The sequence below is a fragment of the Nelumbo lutea genome, chromosome 6 (assembly GCF_056320005.1).
Source record: "Nelumbo lutea isolate HS-2025 chromosome 6, American lotus-T2T, whole genome shotgun sequence".
NCBI lineage: Eukaryota > Viridiplantae > Streptophyta > Magnoliopsida > Proteales > Nelumbonaceae > Nelumbo > Nelumbo lutea.
Genome location: NC_142689.1, coordinates 23,729,778 through 23,750,988, shown reverse-complemented (window position 1 = coordinate 23,750,988; position 21,211 = coordinate 23,729,778). Strand labels below are relative to the sequence as shown.

At 45.7% G+C, this 21,211-nt stretch overlaps 1 protein-coding gene across 1 annotated transcript; it reads left to right on the top strand.

The window, feature by feature from the left end:
• Positions 1 to 15,312: 15,312 nt before the first annotated feature.
• Positions 15,313 to 19,339, top strand: LOC148847957 (UDP-galactose/UDP-glucose transporter 4-like). The gene is made up of 7 exons (XM_088948524.1): positions 15,313 to 15,971; positions 16,509 to 16,537; positions 16,638 to 16,839; positions 16,968 to 17,210; positions 17,327 to 17,428; positions 18,416 to 18,523; positions 18,607 to 19,339. The coding sequence occupies exons 1-7, from the start codon at positions 15,846 to 15,848 to the stop codon at positions 18,844 to 18,846; spliced, it is 1,050 nt and encodes a 349-aa protein (XP_088804650.1). The 5' UTR covers positions 15,313 to 15,845; the 3' UTR covers positions 18,847 to 19,339.
• Positions 19,340 to 21,211: the final 1,872 nt, after the last annotated feature.

Below are 21,211 nucleotides of genomic sequence, written 5' to 3'. Positions count from 1 at the left end.
ACTGTGGGGTGCCGATCTAAATTTCAGACAACACACCAGCCAGAAACCTTACCAACCTTCCCCTTCTTTTTTCAATTCAAGACTCAATTATGAACAGTCTGGATAATATCCCAACTAAAATCAGTTGGAATTCAAGCCAGCGGGTTTGGAGCTAGCGATTCCTTGCCAGGTTAGATTTCAGACTTTAGAGAGAGATCTCCAACCTAAACTCAGATTTAACAAAAACAGGCTGCTGGCTGTTGCTATTATACCAAATACCTACCTACCTCTTCAAGCTTAATGGTCCAGTGATCTTTGTGGACCTACATATTACAGAGGAAGAACTAAGATTGAGATGTCTTCTTATTGGGGAGAATAAATTCAATACCAAAGACAACGTAGCTTTTCATTTATTTATTCGCTAGCATCTTGCAATCAGATCGAATATTTCTCATTTAGTACACTGAGCCTGTAGTTGTTAACCAGTCCATTTTCTTCTCTTTCAATGGTTTTGATTGATCCAATACTAAATCCCTAATCTATTTTATAGGTTGCGAAGGGTTAAAATAAGTCGTTATAAGCCTCACCATCTCATCCCCAACCTCAACAGAACTATTAAATAACCTTAAATACATTAACCAATTTTATAAAAAAAAGTTTATGTCCAGCACTTTTATAAACAAATCCGTTATCAATTATCAATACACGATTTTAAGTTTTGTAGGCCAGCCATGTCCGATTTCTCTTGAACGAATTTCTATCAACCATTCAATTTGTTTATTTTTTATTTTTCTTTGAGATGAGCGGTCAATTTTTTCTTCTTGGAAGGGGATAGGGATATTAATGAGTTAGTTCCATGGGTAGAGGAAGTATTTGAATAATATAGGGGATATTAAGGTTATATAAATAAAAAAGTACCTCTACGATTTTCAGAAATACTTTTAGGATTTGGAGATTTGTATTATTGTCGTCATTCAGAGTAGCCTGACACCATGAATTAGATAAAACATAGAATTCCAATTTACACAATCTCTCTCTCTTTCTAATTTACACAATCTTTTTTTTTTTTCTTTGTGGTATTTGGTAATAGGCATCACACTAATAACCCCACCCCACTACCAGCTAACATATCAACTGAGCTGTTACAAATAAAATAGGAGTGGATGATCATATATGAGTAGTAGAAACAGTTGGGCTGCATTTGGATGTGATGTAAATTAAGACATCTGTTCGGTTTTGTATGTATTGGAAAGATGGTGTAATTATTATCAACATAAAATTATATTCTGTTTCAGTTTTACATGTATTTGGATGGAATGTAGTTTTATGTCTATAATCGATATAAAAATTACATCGATTTTATCAATATAAAACTTTACACTCTTCCATATATCACTATTTAAAAAAAAAAAAAAACAATCACTTTCTGGTTCAGTGTAAAACGTAATATGTGTAAAATACACTGATGACATTTGACACTGATTGCAAACGCAGTCTTATGGCATGTTTCGCACCTTTGTGGGCTGTCTTGTTGCCGGAGCACAGAGTCCAAAACACCGATTCATTAGGGGATCAATTCAATAATAGTCTACAATCCTCTTTCATGTTGTATACTTCATTTTACTTGCAAGCCTCTTATATGTTGACATTCGTTTTTTATATTTTATATTTTATATGATATACTTGTCAATCAAGATAATGCAAATTTATGTAGTAATGACGCGTTTAACTAGCACTACTAAATTACTTTGATCAAGTTAACTAAATTAATTAGCTTAATTACCTCAATTAACTCAACATAATTTTAATTATTCAAGTTTAAGCAGTCAACACAATACTTTACCTTAAGTTTCAAATTAGATTATTAAATAATAAGGGTGAATTACTTAAATCTCCCCTAAGGCTCAATTTGAAAAGAGTATAAATATAAAATGTATACAGTACAAATACATATAAAATACAGGATTTTGCATTCTACATATTTGCATTTGTACTCATTCTAAACTGAGCTTAAGTTTTGATTGATGCAAAACAGCAAAAATCCTCTTTCAACTTTTAAATCAGTATGCAGATAGACCCCTTTAATTTATTTCATGAAATAGAGATGTTAAAACTTAAAACTATGACTTATTTTGGATGTCAGTTTATAACAAATCCCATGCATGGCGTGGCTCCTGGGAAAAAAAAAAGGACAAAAGAAGAAAGAAATATCTTTTGTCCCATGCCAACAGGAAACCACAGCAAATTCCCCACAGTCGAGTCACGACCCCCACAGTAACCATGCCCGGGTTGCCTATTAATTTTGATCCATTCTTGTTGAGATTCTCTCCAACCATGGTTTAGGCTCACCGATACATTAAATTCTGAGAGGTAGGACATCTGGCTATTTTTTTAAACCCTAAAATTTATTCTATAGGTGAAGAGGTGGCCACTTTATTAGCATGCATATACTTTGAACATGCAAGGCTTCTGATGGAGCGCAACCCGGTTGGTCTTAGTTGTCAATGAACTCGCCTCTGAGCTGGAGCATCGGGGGACCTGAAACGGGGAAGATGAGAGTTCCAGGGGGGAACCCGGTGTGATAACTCCGAATCTCAAGTCAGTAATCTCTCAAAGGCAAATTGTAGATCAGATAGCACAAAGTTCACATACCTTGTTTGTTGGGGGCAGGGGGTTTTATAATCACTTTGCGCACTCACTCCGAGGCCCTTGTCAGGTCGGGTATGACTACCCTTGCATCTGTCAATTCGGCCGCCGTCCTTTCTGTTGGGACAGAACCGTCACTGCCTAACCGTCTCTCTAACTGGAGATGGCGGTGTCGGGTGTTGGGTGGCAGTGGCAGGTAGCCGTTTAGAGTGCGGCCGTCAAGCGTCAGATCCCAAGTCAGTCCGGTGCAACACCCTCGGGTACGGACTTCCTCAGTCTCAGGCATGATACAATTTGTTTTGTTTTGGTGCTCGGAAGGTCACGCGGACTGGTGAGCGAGGCAAAGTCTTGAGTTCGGAGGTATGTATAGGGCGGGCCAGTTCGGCGAGGTGTACCCCGAACTATTACAAGGTTGGCCAGTTCAGCGAGATGTACCCCGAACTGTTACAAGGTTGGCTAGTTCAGCGAGGTGTACCCTGAACTGTTACAAGGTTGGCTAGTTCGGCGAGGTGAATCCCGAACTGTTGCAAGGTTGGCCAGTTCGGTGAATTGTATCCCAAACTGCTACAAGGTAGGCCAGTTCTGATTACTTTCTGGTTTGGGGCCAAGGGTGAGTTCGGGACCCCAGTAGGAGTTCGGTCCACTGGTGTCTCCCCTTGGTGTTCGCGCCTTAGGCTCGCTTTTGTGCCAAGCTGTTGTTTTTGCAACGTGTCACATAACTGTGAGGTCGGGCCAAATCTTCCTTCATCAATTGCCCCCCACTCCTCGTGCAAGGGTCTTGCCCTGGCGCGGGGAGTTTTGCGAGGTAGTAGGTGGATTTGTCCCATCCTTTGAACCTTGAATGCGCGGGTTGCATTTGCGAGGGTTCTTTGGTTTCTGAGAAGGCGGGAAACGTGCCTAATAAATGTTGATGGTTGACCGCGCGCGTTTTGAATTTCAAAAATTTGTGCCGCTAAGACGTGACAGCGGGTCATTCAAACTTGAAAAAAGCGCACCACTGTTGGACGTGCGCTGGCATTTGTTAGGGAGACGTGCGGCGCGGTCAGTTTTAGAAAGACGTGCGTCAGCGCGACGTCGGTTTCAAAACAACGTGTGCCGACGTTTCGCTTTTTTCGGAAGGATGTGCGCCAATCACGTCTCGACCTCAGGGGACGTGCGGCCAGCGCGAATGTGGGCCGTCGGATCGTCTTTGATCTGTACGATCGGTTCTTGGTTACTGTAGCTATAAATAGTGGGGGACCCTAGTTGATTTGTCACTTCTGCGGTTTGCCTATTGAGCTTGCGTCCAACTTTTTAGCTCACATCCAAGTTTTTTCAGCTCGCACCTAGGCTAATTACATAGCCTCCAAGGTTTTTTGGCTTGTTCCCATCTCCGAAGCCTTCAAAACTTTCTTTCGGTGAGTACTTTCCTGAATCCACCACTTTTCCTCAATGTTTAGCTTTGATAGCTCAGACGACTCTTCAAATAGGACTGACGTAGGTTCTACAAACTGAGCCGTATCCCCCGACTGCCTCAGTGATCCTGAGGTGGAATTCGAGGACTATGAACCAGTGGGCTGAGCCGCTTCGGGCAGTTTGGCGTCTACCTCTCGCCAAGGTCAAATGCTAGACAGGTTTGGTCCATCGACCATGACGCCCGAGGGGCTTCAATCTATACTTATGTCTTACAATCTGCTTGGGGGGTATACATATTTTATTCCGTCGGGTAGCTTTCCTTGGGAACACGGTCCTGATGAGATCGTGATTTTTCGAGAGCAGCTCGCTGCAGGGTTGCGACTTCCTTTCCACCCCCTTCTTGTCGAAGTCATAAACCATTTCGGTGTCACCATTGGCCAACTTCATCCGAACTCTATTCGGAACCTGGTGGGGACAGTCTCCCTTTTTTGCAAGCAGAATTTCCCTTTAGATTTAGAGATATTTTCCTCCATCTTGATGCTCAAGAGACACGCGGGTTCTCTTCTTGGAGGAAGACGGGCGCATTACCTTTCTCCTCGCCCGGGCTTTAAGCTTCTGCATGATCTTCCTAATAAGGTCCCGACGTGGAAGCGAGGCTACTTCGGTGTGCGAAGTGCACAAGGATGGCCCTTTCAGACCGGGTGGGGTGAGGCCGCTCCTGATTCAGGTGTTACTCTCGACAAAGAGACGGTGAAGGGCCTCCGACAATGGGCACGACAAGGTTTAAAGTGCCATCACTACTTAACGGAGGCCAAGCTTATTCCGGCCGGCCTGAGTTCGGGTAGGTTTCTAGTACTGCGGTTTCTTGTTGCCTTGTTCCTTTATTTTTTCTGATGTCGAACTCGTTTCTGCAGGTGTGGTGGACGCGGAGAGAACTCGTGGGGGGCATCTGTTCCAAGGTATGAAGAGGAGGAAGAGGGTCGCCAAGCAAACTCGTACCGAGCTGCCCCCGGAAGAGGAGCATCAAGTTCCAAACAACACGCCGGAGGATCTGCCCAGGGAGCCCGAGGTGACTCCGATTCATGAAGCTGCTGGGGCGCCTTACGTTGAGACCACCTATACGGGCGCTCCTACATACTCAAGTGCTCCTGCTCACTCTGGGTCCGCTTATACGCGGGCTGGGCCCTCGGGTTCGGGAGCTCAAGGGGAGTTCAGGAGCGTGTTGACGCCGAACTACGCTCTTCAGAAGAGTTGGGAGGCTATTTTCCCTGAGGAGATCGCGGCGTGGACCGATCTTCCTTTGAACCAGGTCGCCTGCCGCGCCGTAACACATGCTATGGTGGTAAGTTAGATTTCGTTTGCCTTTTTTATTTTCTGTCGCTTTTGCTGTCATTGCTCACTTGTTTCTTTTGATAGGTGAATTCTTCAATTCATGCCTTAGCAGCCCAAGTGGAGAGCAGCTCGCGACTGCGCGAGCTGCTGAGGCTGCCGCTCATGCTGCTGAAGAGGCTTTCCGTGCTGCAGAGGCGAATACCCAAGCTGTTGAGGCGACTGCTTATGCTACTGAAGAGGCTGCTCGCGTCGCAATGGCCAGGCAGGCGAGGTCTCAGCGTGATGCCGAGGCCATGGGGGTCGTTGTCGAGCACATGACAGACTTGAAATTGGATTTGCTGCATCAAGTCGAGTAACTTCAAGGGGACATTAGGGAGAAAAGGCAGATTTTTTCCCAAGGCATTGAAGACGCCAAGAAGAAGGTCGTTGAAGACTATATTGCCTCTTCGCGTTTTGATGATCTGATGGTGGATTCTTATAGAAGGGGGTTCAAACTGAGCCGGTGGATGATCTGGAACACGTACCCTGACCTCGATGTTAGTGCCATATCCACCTCACGCATAACTCAAGAGATGACCAATGCTGCTGATGGCGAGCCAAACTCTGAAGGAGAGGCAGGGCCTTCGGGTGTTGTTGAAGTGCCTTCTGATGGCGAAGAAGTAGCTCTGGGGATGTAAAGATAATCTTTTTTTTTTTTTGAAGTGCCTTCTGATGGCCAATGTACTCCTGTTTCTTGCAATGGAATAGGTAATCTTTTTGCCCAAGTGTTCCTTTGTCCTGAACTGATTCTTTGTCGAACTGATAATATGCCACTTTTCTTGTCCGGGTTATTATACTTCCGCGACCTGTTTTGTCGCGGAGGCTTTTGCAGCAAGCTATTTTTTTTTTGCCGAGCTGATAATATGCCCTTTTCTTTGTTTGTTTACGCCGAGGTTCTTGGCTTGCACCGTGTCCCATAGGACCTGATTTCGTCCATCTCGCTTGGCGGTTTATAGGTAGTATCGCCTTAGGTTCACGATGTTCCACGCTCGAGGTACTTGTTTGCCTTCCAAAGTTTCGAGTTCGTATGCTCCCCCGAGCGCTCTCTTTACTTTATAGGGCCCTTCCCAGTTTGGTCCAAGTTTGCCCACACCAGGTTCGGACACCATAATCTTACGAAGGTCCAGGTCGCCGACTCGGAAGCTTCATTGCTTTACTCTGGCATTGTAGTAGCGAGCTACCTGCTGCTAGTAAGCCGTTGTCCGGATGTGCGCGAGGTCCCTTACCTCGTCCAGTAGGTCAAGGTTGGTGCGTAACTCATCTCCGTTTGTCCGATCGTCGTATGTTTCTAGTCGCAATGTTGGTACTTCGATTTCCGCCGGGATCACTGCTTCAGTGCCGTAGGTGAGGTTGAAGGGGGTTTCTCCCGTGGCAGTTTTTTCTATTGTTCAGTGAGCCCACAAGACACTTGGTAGCTCTTCGGCCCACAATCCCTTAGCTCGATCCAGACGTGCTTTCAGTCCGCGCAGGATGGCTCTGTTCATTACTTCCGTCTGACCATTTGCCTGCGGGTGCGCGACTGATGTGAAGTTTTGCTGAATCCCCATGTTCCGGCACCACTCTTGGAACTTGATATCCTCGAACTGCTTGCCGTTGTCAGAAATTAGTACCTGAGGTAACCTGAAACGACACACTATATTCTTCCAAAAGAAGTTTTGTATGTTTTGGGCCGTAACAGTTGCTAGAGGTTCGGCTTCTATCCACTTCGTAAAGTAGTCTACTGCAACAACTAGGAATTTTCTTCCACCTGTTGCTGGTGGGAATGGCCCCAGGAGGTCGATGCCCCATTGTGCAAAGGGCCATGGGCTGGCGAGGTATTTGAGGTCGGAGGCAGGTTGATGGGGGAGATTGGCGTGCTTCTGACACTTGTCGCATTTTCTGACGAGCTCGACAGCTTCTGCCTTCATCGTTGGCCAGTAGTATCCTTGTCGGAGTGCTTTTTGGGCGAGTGCTCTGCCCCCCAAGTGTCTGCCGCACAGGCCTACATGAGTGTCGCGGAGTACAAACTCAGCTTCGGCAGGTCGCAGGCAATGCAAGTAGGGGAGCGTGTAGGACCATCGGTATAACCGTTCGTCTATTATGACGTATTTGGCTGCCTGGCGCTGCACCCTCTTGGCTGCATTGCGTTCTGCAGGAAGGGTTCCATCTATCAAGAAGCTCGCGAGTGGGTCGATCCAGCTCGACTCTGCTTCCAGGACGGGAGCGACCTCCTCTGCCCCCCCGAGAATACTAGGCTGAGGTAAGTCCTCTATGTACACGGTTCTCATGTTGTTGTGACTTGTGCTGGCTAACCGGGACAGAGCGTCGGCCTCAGTGTTCTCTGATCTCGGGATTTGCCTGATGAAGTATGACTGGAAGTTGAGCAGGGCCTCTTTTACTTTCGCCAAATATGCGATCATGGAGAGCTCGCGTGCTTCATACTCGCCCGTAACTTGGTTGACCACGAGCTGGGAATCGCTGCAGATGACCAGGTGCTTTGCCTTCACCGTTCACGCTAGGTCCAGCCCAGCTATCAGTGCTTCGTACTCTGCCTCGTTGTTGGATGCCGCGAACTCAAATCGTAGTGCATACTCTAATTTTGTGCCGCCCGGGCCGCATAAGACTATTCCAGCCCCGCTGCCTTGCTAGTTCGAGGAACCATCCACGTAAAGGATCCAGGGCTCCTCATCCCAGTTCGCGTTTCACCTGACTAGGAGAGATGCCACACTTGCTGCTACCTCATGGGGTTCAGATTCTATTGTCTCGGGAGCTCCGGGTTCACCCGAACTGGGGACCTTGGGCTCGACCTGTAGGGCTTTGTGGCTGAAAGTGCACTCGGCAATAAAATCTACCAAAGCTTGGGCCTTAATTGCAGTCCGAGGTTTGTACTAGAGATCGTACTCGCTGAGTTCGATGTTCCATTTCATCAGCCTACCGGAGATCTCGGGCTTCAGCAAAACTTGTCTTAGGGGTTTGTCGGTTAAAACAACGACGGTGTGAGCTTGGAAGTACGGGCAGAGTTTCCGAGCTGATATCACCATTGTGTAGGCAATTTTTTCAATCTGCGGGTACCTTGTTTCTGCTCCCTGCAGAATTTTACTAATATAATAGACGGGCCGCTGGACCTGATGTACTTGTTTTACTAATACCGAACTGACCACTTCGTCACTCGCCGAGAGGTACAGTTCTAGGACCTCGCCCTCCTCGGGTCTGGCTAAGGTCGGTACGGTGGCGAGGTAAGTCTTTAGCTCGTCGAACGCGAGCTGGCAATCTCGAGTCCATTCGAACCCTTTGCCTTTGATTGCCTTGAAGAAAGGCAGGCAGCGGTCTGCCGACTTGGACATGAAGTGGCTCAGGGCGGCTATGTGGCCGTTTAGCCTTTGAACTTCTTTTACTTTCCGAGGTGGTCTCATATCAAGGATGGCCTATATTTTGTCCGAGTTAGCCTCAATGCCGCGCCGGTTGACAATGTACCCTAGGAACTTACCCGAGGTGACACCGAATACACACTTGTTTGGGTTTAGTCTCATGTTATACTGACACAGAATTTGGAAGACAGAATCCAAGTCTCTTATTAATTCTCGCGAAAACTATGTTTTGACGATCATGTCGTCTACATAACATTCAATTTTCGTGCCAATTAAAGACCGAAAAAGTTTATTTACAAGTCTTTGAAAGGTCACGCCAGCATTCTTTAGTCTGAAGGGCATGACCTTGTAATAGTACAGGCCGAACTCGGTAATGAAGCTGGTTTTTTCTTGGTCGGATTGGTCCATCTTAATCTGGTTGTAGCCTGAGTAGTTGTCCAGGAAGCTTAGCAGCTCATGTACTGAGGTCGCATCCATGAGGCGGTCAATTCGGGGTAGGGGGAAGCAGTCTTTTGGGCAAGCTCGGTTCAGATCGGTGTAGTCGACGCACATGCGCCACTTGTCGTTGGCTTTTTTCACCAGCACTGGGTTGGCTACCCAGCTGGGGTAATGAACTTCCCTTATGAAGTCCGCTGCGAGGAGCTTTCTGACTTCGTCGTCGACCACCCTCCAGCGCTCCGGGGCTAAGTTGTGTTTCTTCTATCTAATGGGTCTGACTACAGGGTCAGTGTTAAGCTTGTGAGTTATAAGGCCAGGGTCAATACCGGGCATATCTGCCGTGGACCATGCAAAAATATCTAAATTTTGGAGTAAGAAGCTCACCAGTTCAGTTCGCAAAGGCTCCTTGACGGAGGCGCCGATCTGTAGAGTTCGCGTCGGATCTATAGCCGAGGTCCGGACTGCGACTGTTTCCTCAGTGGGTGAAGCTCGTTCCTCGCCCTGCTCCGCCGGTCGCTCTAGTTCGAGGTCAACAGCTGCCTTGTTTTTTCCCTTTAGGGCGGCAACATAGCACTTGCGGGACTCGAGTTGGTCGCCTCGCGCTACCCCCACACCGAAGTCCGTGGGGAACTTCATTACCAGATAATAGGTGGAGACCATTGCACGTAGAATATGCGTAATTGGTCGCCCTATTATGGCGTTGTATGGGGAGGGGGTCGCGACCATCAAGAAATCGTGGTTGAGTCTTACCGCGCACGGCCATGTGCCGACTTCCACAGGTACTGTTATTTTTCCCAAGGGCCTGACTTCCTCTCCGCTGAAGCCTACCAGAGGAGTGTGAGCGGGTTTTAAATCGCTTTTCTGCAAGTGCAGTTGGTCGAATGCTGATTTGAATAGTATGTTCGCCGAACTGCCTGAGTCTACCAGTACGCGCCAGACTTCAAAGTCGCTGATCCTTAGCTTTATGACGAGCGCGTCGTCGTGGGGGTATTGAACACCTCGTGCGTCATCTTCTGTAAAAAAGATCGGGTCTTCCTTCTTTGGCCTCTTGGGAGGGTTCTGCTCCTCTCGGGTTGCTTCGCAAACTGACGTCCTTGCTGCCGCCAAAGTGCATCCTGCCACCACCGAACTGCCCATTATCACGTGGATGGTTCCCCGGACGGGCCTTTCTTTTGGGGGAGGTCGCTACAAGGCTTCGGCCGGTCTGTTGCTCGGCTCGGGGACATCCTTCACGCATTCCCCTTGCCGACCTGCTTTATTACTATTGTCATAATGTACAAAATTTCTTAAGTACCCATGACGGATGAGTCATTCTATCTCGTCGCGGAGATTATTACATTGCTCAATGCTATGACCGTGATCTTTATGGAAACTACAATATAAATTTTTGTTCCGCTCATTGGGGTTGCTCTTCAGGCGAGGTGACCACTTTACGTAAGGGCGTCCTTGATCGTCATCAGGATCTCGGTCTGCCTTGTGTTCAATGGCATGTAATCCGTCCGAATTGCTAGGGGAGCTTGGGACGACCGACTTGGCTTTGCATCTCGGTTGTGGCCTCTTCTGTCGCCGAGGTTGGAGGGCTCGCTTTCTCTTTTTCTTTTCTCAACACCGCCTTCGTTTCTCTGGTTGATCTCTTCCTCAGTTCTCATAAACTTGTCCGCGAGCTTGAGGAAGTCGGCCACGGTTGCTGGATGGCTGGCCATCATGTGCCATTTGAATTCTTTGTGCGTCACACCCCTTTTGGCTGCGGCGAGCTGTACCACGGGGTCTAACCAAGGGATCTGCAGGCATGCCTCATTGAACCGTTTGATGTAGCTCCGGATGGGTTCTCCCTCCCTTTGGATTACCCCGAAGATACTTTCCTCGGTTATGGGACACCTTTTACTGGTGACAAAGCGCGCAGTGAGGATCTGCACGAACTGGGGCCAGCTTTTTATTGACTCGAAAGCTAGATTTCGGTACCAGGTGCGAACCACCCCTCTGAAGGTGGTGGTGAAGGCCACACACATGCATGACTAGCTTGCCCTAGCGAGGTGCATTTGCGACTGAAACGCGTCGGCGTGGTCGTTGGGGTCAAATGACCCATCATACTTGTCCAGAGAAGGGAGTTTGAAATCTCTAGGCAAGGGGACTGCCAACAGTTCCGCTGAAAGGGGGGAAGGAACTAAGAGAATGGGGATGGTTTTTACCTCGCCCGAGCTCGTTTCTTCCTTTCCTCTGAGCTCGGGTAGCACGCGGGTAGCAGTTCGGCGACTTCACCGGCGCCTTCTTTGAGTGGGCCTGGTGCTGGTGCTGCTTGCCTTTGTGTTGCCGAGCTCGATGGGCCCAGATTGTTGGCCTACTGCCAAGGCGCTGAAGCGGTTCTCTGTGAGTGGGAACTCGGGCCTGGAGCGCCGAGGTGACTTTGTTGGTGAGGTTCTTGACCCACCCGCAGGCTGCGAGGCGGGAGTGATCTTTCTTTGTTTTCATCCCAGGGATGAAGCCTGACTGTTAGGAGGGTTCTGCGGTTAGGAAGCCTCTCCTTGGTGAGGTCATCCACCTTGAGGGGAGGCCTTGACCGGCTTTGAAACAGGGTGCCGGGGGGAAAGTGGCTGGTTCAAGGGTAGCTGAGGAAATTGTTGTTGATAATGGTGTTGGGAGAGGTGGTGCAACACCTGATGTTGTTGGAGTTGGTGTTGCTGGAATTGCTGCATTTGGGCTTGCATTGCCCGCATGCACTGCATCAGATCATCTATCTGGTTTTGGCGGGCTGCCAGTGGGATAGCAGTCGGTTCCGCGAAGTTCGTTTCGACAGGGAGTGGGAGAGGGATGTTCAACGAGGGAGTGTTCAGAGGTGCCACCGCATGTGACACATTCAAACTTGGGATCCCATCCACTGAAGGGGGATGGTGAACTGCCCAATGCACACCGCCGGAGCATTAAGTTGCTCTCCGGTAGTGGCTGTTTCGGTTCCACGTCCGGCACTGCTGGAGGAGGCCATTTCGGTGTTGGAGTGGGTGTTGGGAGTTTTTGAAAGAAGGGTAGGTAAAAGATATTTAGAGGGAGGCTTTTAGAAGCTATCCCACAGACGATGCCAATTGATGGAGCGCAATCTGGACGGTCTTAGCTGTCAACGAACTCGCCTATGAGCTGGAGCATCGGGGGACCTGAAACGGGGAAGATGAGAGCTCCGGGGGGGAACCCGGTGTGATAACTCCGAAGCTCAAGTCAGTAATCTCTCAAAGGCAAATTGTAGACCAGATAGCGCAAAGTTCACATACCTTGTTTGTTGGGGGCAAGGGGTTTTATAATCACTTCGTGCACTCGCTCCGAGGCCCTTGTCAGGTTGGGTATGATTACCCTTGCGTCTGTCAATTCGGCCGCCATCCTTTCTGCTGGGACAGAACCGTCACTGCTTAACCGTCTCTCTAACTGGAGATGGCGGTGTCGGGTGTCGGGTGGTGGTGGCAGATGGCCGTTTAGAGTGCGGCCATCAAGCGTCAGATCCCAAGTCAGTCCGGTGCGGCGCCCTCGGGTACGGACTTCCTCAGTCTCAGGCATGGTACGATTTGTTTGGTTTTGGTGCTCGGAAGGTGACGCGGACTGGTGAGCGAGGCGAAGTCTTGAGTTCGGAGGTATGTATAGGGCGGGCCAGTTCGGCGAGGTGTACCCCGAACTGTTACAAGGTTGGCCAGTTCGGCGAGATGTACCCCGAACTGTTAAAATGTTGGCTAGTTCGGCGATGTGTACCCCGAACTGTTACAAGGTTGGCCAGTTCGGCGAGGTGAATCCCGAACTATTGCAAGGTTGGACAGTTCGGTTAAGTGTATCCCGAACTGTTACAAGGTAGGCCAGTTCGGATTACTTTCTGGCTTGGGGCCAAGGGTGAGTTCGGGCCCCCAGTAGGGAGTTCGGTCCGTTGGTGTCTCCCCTTGGTGTTCGCGCCTTAGACTCGCTTTTGTGCCGAGCTGTTGCTTTTACCACGTGTCACATAACTGTGAGGTCGGGCCAAATCTTCCTTCATCATCTTCCCTGCAAAGAGGGTAAACATCAAACCAATAGTGTTCAAGGGTGTAATATTGTAGCCAAATTGGCCAAACTCCTTGAAAGAGACACTACTGCTTGTTTTCCATAATATCCATGTGACATAGCACAATTAAGTACGCAATTGAAGATTTGAATGAGAAAGATTATAAGTTAACCAATCTTGGTGAATGATGAGGTAGGTTGTGGTGACAGCCCGTGCAGTTGTTGTTGTTATAAAATCTCTAATAAAGAATGAACATTCACAAACTAGGTGAAACATGGTTCTCTCTTTCTCTCATGGATTACAGATCACACAGTGATATGAATATATGAATTATAATTGATAATATTTCCATGAAAGAAAATTGTTTAGTACCAAGCTTGCCATACCCATAAAAGCCAGAGAGAGAGAGAGAAATTAATTCGATATTGACAAGCCGCATTCCATATTTTCTTAAGCCCAGAATCCCATTTTTCACACCACCTTTGCCATTAAAGTAAGCGGAGCTACTCTTAACTCTGAAGCTCGAGTGGTGTTGCTGGTGCCAGTTGGAAATCCTTTTTTGGTGACTAACTCCAGCCGAGCTGTCATAGATTCAGACACTATTTAAAATAATAAGTTAGTTCTGGTGGCCCAAGATTTCAAGACAAAGTCAGTTGGGCTTCATTCCAATAACTGGGTCAAGTCCAATGAATAATACAAATTACAGGCTTGAGATCCGCTCAGCCCCAGCCCAGTAGGGATACTAGTTTCAAATTTCCTCATTATTTGAAATCATGTCTAAAATGGTTTCATTAGTTGGATATAAATCAAAATTTAGAAGAAGGGTGCTACTATTTTCCACAATGAAATCAATGCTTAGTTTTTTCTTCTTCTTTTTTTGTGCAATTTCATTTGTATTGGTGTAAATATATGCAGATGCAAATGATTTGAGTGTAAATTTATCTTTCTTTCAGCTTTTGCATTGCAGATGAAGTAATGTAAAACTTGAGAACTCAAAAAAAAAAAAAAAAAAAAAAGAAAAAAAAACCAAAATTTGCATCCCCATGCATTTGTATCAGTGCAAATGAAATTGCATTGCAAACTAACGGAGCCCAAGTAATCGACATGCACTCTTTGTTTCCTGTGTTTTATAATCATTATGGGCCCATCATTCAATCAGTATGGCCCAACACTGACTTAGTAGTCTTCCATTTTTTAAGAGAAAACAAAAATCAGATATAACAAGCCAGTATTTGGTGGTAATTTTACCAATTTATTTCATTTAAGCAGGCTGGTATTTGCTATCATTTAAAGAAGAAAAAAAGAAGAATAAGGATCTGTACGAATTAAAATGGTCTATTCCTATAATATGTTTGATTCATATAAGAATTGAAGAATGAGAATAATAATTGAAATCAACAGATTTCATTTCCAAGAAAGGAGAGGGAATGACCTTTTCACTAGGAATGAGAATAAGATAAAATTCTACCTAACCCTGTAAACCAAACGGGGCCTAACCCATTAACAAAGCAACTAATTTTGTTTTTCTTTTTAGTGGCCCCAAGGTCGTGGGTCTCTAGAAATAGATAGGATACGGTCCAAGCCCATTCCCAAGTAATGATGGCTCAATGTTAACCCATGTGTTCACATTAAAAAAACCCTAATTTGGGATGGACTGGCACTGGTTCAGACAGTGAGACAGACACCCATGAATCCAAAGTTCTTATAGACAACTGTTGGTCTTTACCAGGAATAACTTAGCCACGTGGCGCGAAAGCAGTATAATCAGTATTCAGTAACACGCATACAGACACACACTCTGTCTGACTGTCTCTCACTAGCGTAGCGTGGTATTTGCTTCCATAGAAAGTGGCAGAAAGAGTTGGGATCCAATCTCACCATCTTTCCAAGGAACGAGATTATTAATTGATTATTCTCTCAGCTGTGATGCACTCCCTCTGGGGCCATCTTAAAACCATCGGATAAATCATGATCACCACAGAAACAGTTGGACCCACCTCTTAAACGGCCAAGATGGAGGCACGTAGACTCGTGCATGGGGGCGTGATGCATCCAAGCACCGCCGCGAGTAAATTAATTAATTAAGCAGCCCATATATTATTATTATATTCCTAATATGTGAAGGAGGGAAGATCACAGTACCTCCCGTGGGATGGCAATGAAATCGTTACCCTCGCAACATCTCCCTCCAGTCTAAGCTTCTAACCGTTGACTCTCTCTCTCTCTCTCTCTCTCTCTCTCTCTCTCTCTCTCCATTTTATGGTAGAAACGGTAAACAGAATTATAGAAATCTCTCTCTCTCTCTCTCTCTCTCTCTCTCTCTCTTCTCCCTTTCTCAGTTCTCTGTAGAAGGTATCGACATCTATCTATAATATATAACGAAGCGAAAACAATTACAACAGAATCTGCAGAGGAGTCTGAGAGAGGCTTTCTTTTCTTTCTAAGCCCCGGGGAACTTCCCTCTCTCTCTTCATTGTTTGCTCCTGGAAGCAAAGAGTCTCTTTTACTATTTGATCAACATGCAGAGGCAGAAGAATGAACGCTATGCACCTTAGGAGCTCTAATCGTCATTTCTGCATCTTCTGTATCCTTCGCCCGTGTTCTCCTTCTCTGTTACCTGGCTCAATCGGACGTTCGGTGGGGAGGAGTGTGGAGAAGAGATGAAGAACGAAGGGCAAGCTCGGTCTCTGTTTGGGATTTCCCTCACTGATAGACCCAAGTGGCAACAATTTCTGATTTGCTCCTCCGGTTTCTTCTTCGGTTACCTCGTTAACGGGATCTGCGAGGTCTCTTTTCAGCCCTCAACACTTTCTTTTCCTTTTTTATTCTTCAATATTAGCTTTTAAACAAATTTCCCCTGAATTGCAGTTCTTACGAGGATCTACTTTTGTTCTGACATTTCTGCTCAGTTTTTTTTTTTTGTTTGTTTGTTTGTTTGTTTGTTTTGACCATGTCTTGAATGCTTTTTATGCAGAGATATCGTTCTCTCTTTGGTTCTTCTTTCTTTCTTTGAAAGAATCACCGAATCCTGTTTAAGAACTATTTTGTAGAAACTATTTCGGGAGACAAATCGGGATCATTGATCTTGCATTTTTCTTGTTTGTTTCGCCCAATTGTCTTTATTGCAATTGATCAGAAAGCCCCTGTTCAAGCTATTCCGAAGGATTTGACTGAAATACTTATGTTTTCCCAGTAAAACACATTCTGTCACGAAATCACCTCTTCAAATTCATTCATAAAAAAAGAGAGAAATTTTTCAAACTCTAATAAATGATAAGTACTGCTCCGGTTTTCTCTAACACTGATTTCTTATCCTGTTTCAGGAATACGTGTATAATCGCCTCCAGTTTAGGTCCGTTAATGTTCTTCTCTACCCAAGTTTTCATTTCTTCGTTTTTTTCCTATAGATATTGGTAATGACTGATTTCAAATATTTGGTCATGTTCTTCCAGCTATGGTTGGTACTTCACCTTTGTACAGGGGTTCGTTTATTTGGCCCTCATATATTTACAAGGCTTCACCACCAAGCAGATGGTGAATCCATGGAAGACATACGTGAAGCTCTCTGCTGTTCTCATGGGATCTCATGGACTAACCAAAGGGTCTCTAGCTTTTCTAAACTACCCTGCTCAGCTAATGTTCAAATCCACAAAGGTACACTCCCCTTCCTAGGAGGTACTGAAATTGGCCTTCAGCTAATGAATTTTCAGAACTGCCCAATTGAAAATTGATGGGTTACTAATTCATTACGACCTGCTTTGTGTTTCTTCTGATTATTACAGGTACTTCCAGTGATGGTAATGGGAGCCTTCATTCCAGGGCTGAGACGAAAATATCCGGCACACGAATATGTTTCAGCTCTGCTTCTCGTGGTGGGTCTCATCCTTTTCACCTTGGCAGATGCTCAGACCTCGCCAAACTTCAGTCTCATCGGTGTTGTGATGGTCACCGGTGCCTTGGTCATGGATTCTTTCCTGGGTAACCTGCAAGAAGCAATCTTCACCATGAATCCCGAGACCAGTCAGGTGATCTGCACTTCAGTTTAGAACTGTCGTAAACGTGAAAACAATTCATTCAATCACAAAAGCATCATATCGTATATATTTCTGTTAATAATTAGTATTACTTGTGATGTAATCAGATGGAGATGCTGTTCTGCTCGACCGTAGTTGGGCTACCTTTCTTGATCCCACCTATGCTTTTGACTGGGGAACTGTTCAAGGCTTGGAACTCATGCTCTCAGGTGCCAAAGCCAAACCAAGACTTTTTCTTTCTGGATTATTATTTTTTGGGTTAGACTTAGATTAGAAAAGAAGATTAAAAAAAAAAAACGTTTGGAAGAAGGGGATTCATTACTAATGAATTAATTAATGATAAGTGTTGTTGAAGTAATTAAGTAGGCAGTGGGACTGACGCGTAGCAAACGAGAGACACCTAGGAGAAATCCATGGTTGCCAGGTTGGCTCTCGTTGATTTCGATGCTTTTACCTGGTATCGAATATTAGAAGTTTCTCTTCATTTAATGGGGGCAGGGGTCATGGGACGCGTGGAGTAGCATGAAGTCCCAGCAACTTGCCACGTGTTTCTTGTTCTGTTGTTTAGAGACGCACTCGTCAGACTACCACTGAAACATCAGACGCGCCCTGTCTGCACTCTGTACTCTGTAGTGGAGGAGGACCCAGACTTGGCACGGTTGTTGGGCGGGGGGTCTCAATCTCATAATTCATGTAGCGAATTGAACAATTAATGAACTCCTCTTGGAAATTGGAATTGTTTTGTGGGTTTGAGAGAAATGATTCAATTATGAGGAAAGTGAGGCTTTTGCTCCTCAAAAAATGGAGAGGGGGATGCTCCACCTTTGGATGGTGGATTTTAGAGCCACGTCACCCATGTTATCATGAGAAACTTTTGATTCTTTCAATTTTCAAACACGAGCGATGTGAGTTTGTTTGTTTTGAGACCCTATGGCATTCCCTGGTTTTGAGTGGAGCCAGGAGGCAGCCAACTTCTTGATCTGATTAGGGCGCCGGCGGCCGAAGTCGCTGACTGGGCAAGAGAGTGGGTGAGACATGAGACACGAGACACGAGGGGGACCCACGAAGTCATAAAGCCAAAATGATGGTTTTTCAAAGTCTAAATCCATTTCTTCTCTTGCAAGGTTTTTTTATTCAACTGATGATGTTTGTAGTATGTAGCTAGTAATGGTTGGGTTGAATTGAAATGGTTGCAGCATCTTTACGTATACGGCGTGTTGGTATTCGAAGCAATGGCCACCTTTGTGGGCCAAGTCTCGGTTCTCTCTCTCATCGCCATATTTGGGGCGGCCACCACGGCCATGGTATGTCCTTAATTGCCTCTCTGCGCCCTTTCTGAATTGATGTGAGAAATGAATGAAACATTTTCTTTGTTTTTCTTACGCAGGTGACGACAGCCAGAAAGGCGGTTACCTTGCTTCTGTCGTATCTGATATTCACGAAGCCATTGACGGAGCAGCATGGAACAGGACTGCTGCTCATAGCCATGGGCATCATGCTCAAGCTATTGCCCGACAACAGCAGACCCACTGCCGTCACCGCCAACAGCAGGGCAAAATCCACGACCCCCACAACTACTACTAAATTGGAAACTCAAGAGGATGAAGAAAGGAGGCCCTTGGTTTGAACCCAAAATTGGAGCAAGAGAATAAAAGAGGAAAAGAGCTCTTCTTTCTGTGCTGTCATTATCATTTTGTGCACCATATGGCAAGAAAAGCAAGAAAAGAAGAAGATGGAGAGCAGATGGTAGATAATTTTCTCGTGTTTGATAACCTTCTGGGAAGGTTTTCTGCTTTACAATTACATTAAGAACCCTGAAGAGAGTTTGCTCTATTTTCGGATTAACAATTAATGTAGAATAGAGCAAACTGTTGGGACTTGGGAACCCTTTTCCTTTTTTTTTTCTTTCTGAAGCGTTTCTTTCTTTGATCTTCCCGGTATCCATATCCAGTATCATCCACTCGAGTGTCACATGGCAAAGTATAGTGTTGAGTCTGGGCTTCCGTTTTGGGTCCCAACCAGGAGATCTATTGGGCCATATTCACAATAAAACTATAATGTTGTTTTATGTGGGACCCATCTCATAATGGGTCTTAATCTTATACAATTAATTTCTAACATATTGGTATGCATTACACTTTACGTATATGTATTTATACTCTTTACAAATTGAGCCTAAATTAAACATATTTGCATTTATATGTACAGTGCAAAATACAAAATATAAGGTTTCGCATTTGTATTCCTTCCAAAGTAAGTGATGAGGGCAGATTTGGCCCTTTAATGATATTGTGACACATGACACCTCAGAACAATTAGGTGACACTTAGAATCACTTTGGCAACAACTTGCCTTAGGCGTGATTTGGCGGCCTGGCCCTAGCGCGAGCTGGCAGCGTAGCACAGGCACGACCTAGCAGTCTGGCTCAGGCACAATTTGGCGGCGTGACCTGGAGGCCTGGCCCAGGTGCCGTTCTGGCGACTTACGAGACATGTTCACCGACAAATTCGGTATGCATATCCTAACACTCCCACGATCTTTAGAAGTTGACCCACGTGCCGAATGATCCGGAGGGTGATCAACGTGCATGGCGGTTACCTCCAGGAATCTCAAACCACTTAGACAACATCGAAGAAATCTCAAATATGGTGCGTGAAGCCCATGCCAAATAATGCCTATATAAAGGCACCAACCCCAGAAGCAAGTAAGCAAGTTCTAGCTCTCAGACTTTGTGTTTTTTAGCTCGTAATCTACTATGAGAGAGTACTGACTTAAGCATCGGAGTGACCTCGCTGAGTTAGCCACCCCGGGTCCTCTGACATTTGGTTCTTTGCTGATCTCTAAAGAGCAATGAAGCTCATCAATCCAGCTCGGCACCTCATAGGCAGCTCGACACCTCACAAGCAACTTGCCACCTGGTCAACCCAACACCTCATAGGCAGCTCAACACCTCACAAGCAGTTCAACACCTGGTCAGCCCGACACCTGGTTAGCTCGACATCTCATAGTCAGCTCGCCACCTAGCCTGCTCGACTCGACTCGGCTCGATAGCTAAAGTTCACTTCGGCCTGAGTTATCGGCCACTTGGAAGCAGACCAAATGATGAGGTACTTACTCAAAAAATTGGCCATCACTCCCATAAATCATCACTAAGCTTAAGAAAAAAAAAAGTTTAAATTGACTTGACCATAGGAATAGAAGCGGATGAAGCGGAGAACATGTGCGGTTTTTTGGGTCAAAACTTCAGCCACCATGTGGATCTTTCACGGGTCGTCTAAAATTTATCATCACCAGAGAATTAGCCCAACTGAATTTGTACCAACACAACACAGCATAAAATATGATATAGAAAAAAGCTAAGCTAAATTCCAAGTTCATTACATTTCTTTTTATTTGTGAAAAATTCGATGTTCATACTTGAGAGTTGACATTGGGAGGCTCGCAAATCGCGATTGCTGCCAATTTGCTTCTCCGGCACCTTCCTGGGTAAAAAGAATCTGATTGGATGGAGTGAGTAGTTCTATCTACCAGATATACGTTTAAGTTTAACACATTGAAGCAAGTGGAATGAAGAAAATTTATATAAAATGTTTGAAGAAAGAATAGAAAAAATCAAAGAACCTAAAACTAAGTATTTGATTTAGGGTTTATTAAACCCCAAAAATTTATAAAGGGAATTGTTTATACTGGGAATCGGCATCGTTGAGTTGCAGGAGGGAAGGGAACGGTACTCCACCTCCGTGATATGTACGGCATATAGACTACGGAGAGTCGGAGACCTATTAAGTATTTGATTTAGGGTTTATTAAACCCCAAAAAATAGTCTCTAGCTTCTTTGTTAGTTTTTAATTAGTTCTAGTCAAACTAACCATGTGCTTCCGAGATCTTGTGTCCAAAGATGTGGTCCCTCGATGGCCACATAGTTCATACAATGATACAAGTTGAACACTTGAGTTAGTGCACCACTCTTAACTCTTTGGATCTGATTGGCT

What these genes read in the sequence shown, in the direction of transcription:
- LOC148847957 (XM_088948524.1), top strand. Translation starts at nt 15,846, where the DNA reads ATGAAGAACGAAGGGCAAGCTCGGTCTCTGTTTGGGATTTCCCTCACT. An exon ending in TAATGTTCAAATCCACAAAG is followed by an intron (nt 16,840 to 16,967) that starts GTACACTCCCCT and finishes TGATTATTACAG; the next exon opens with GTACTTCCAGTGATGGTAAT. An exon ending in TGAATCCCGAGACCAGTCAG is followed by an intron (nt 17,211 to 17,326) that starts GTGATCTGCACT and finishes TGATGTAATCAG; the next exon opens with ATGGAGATGCTGTTCTGCTC.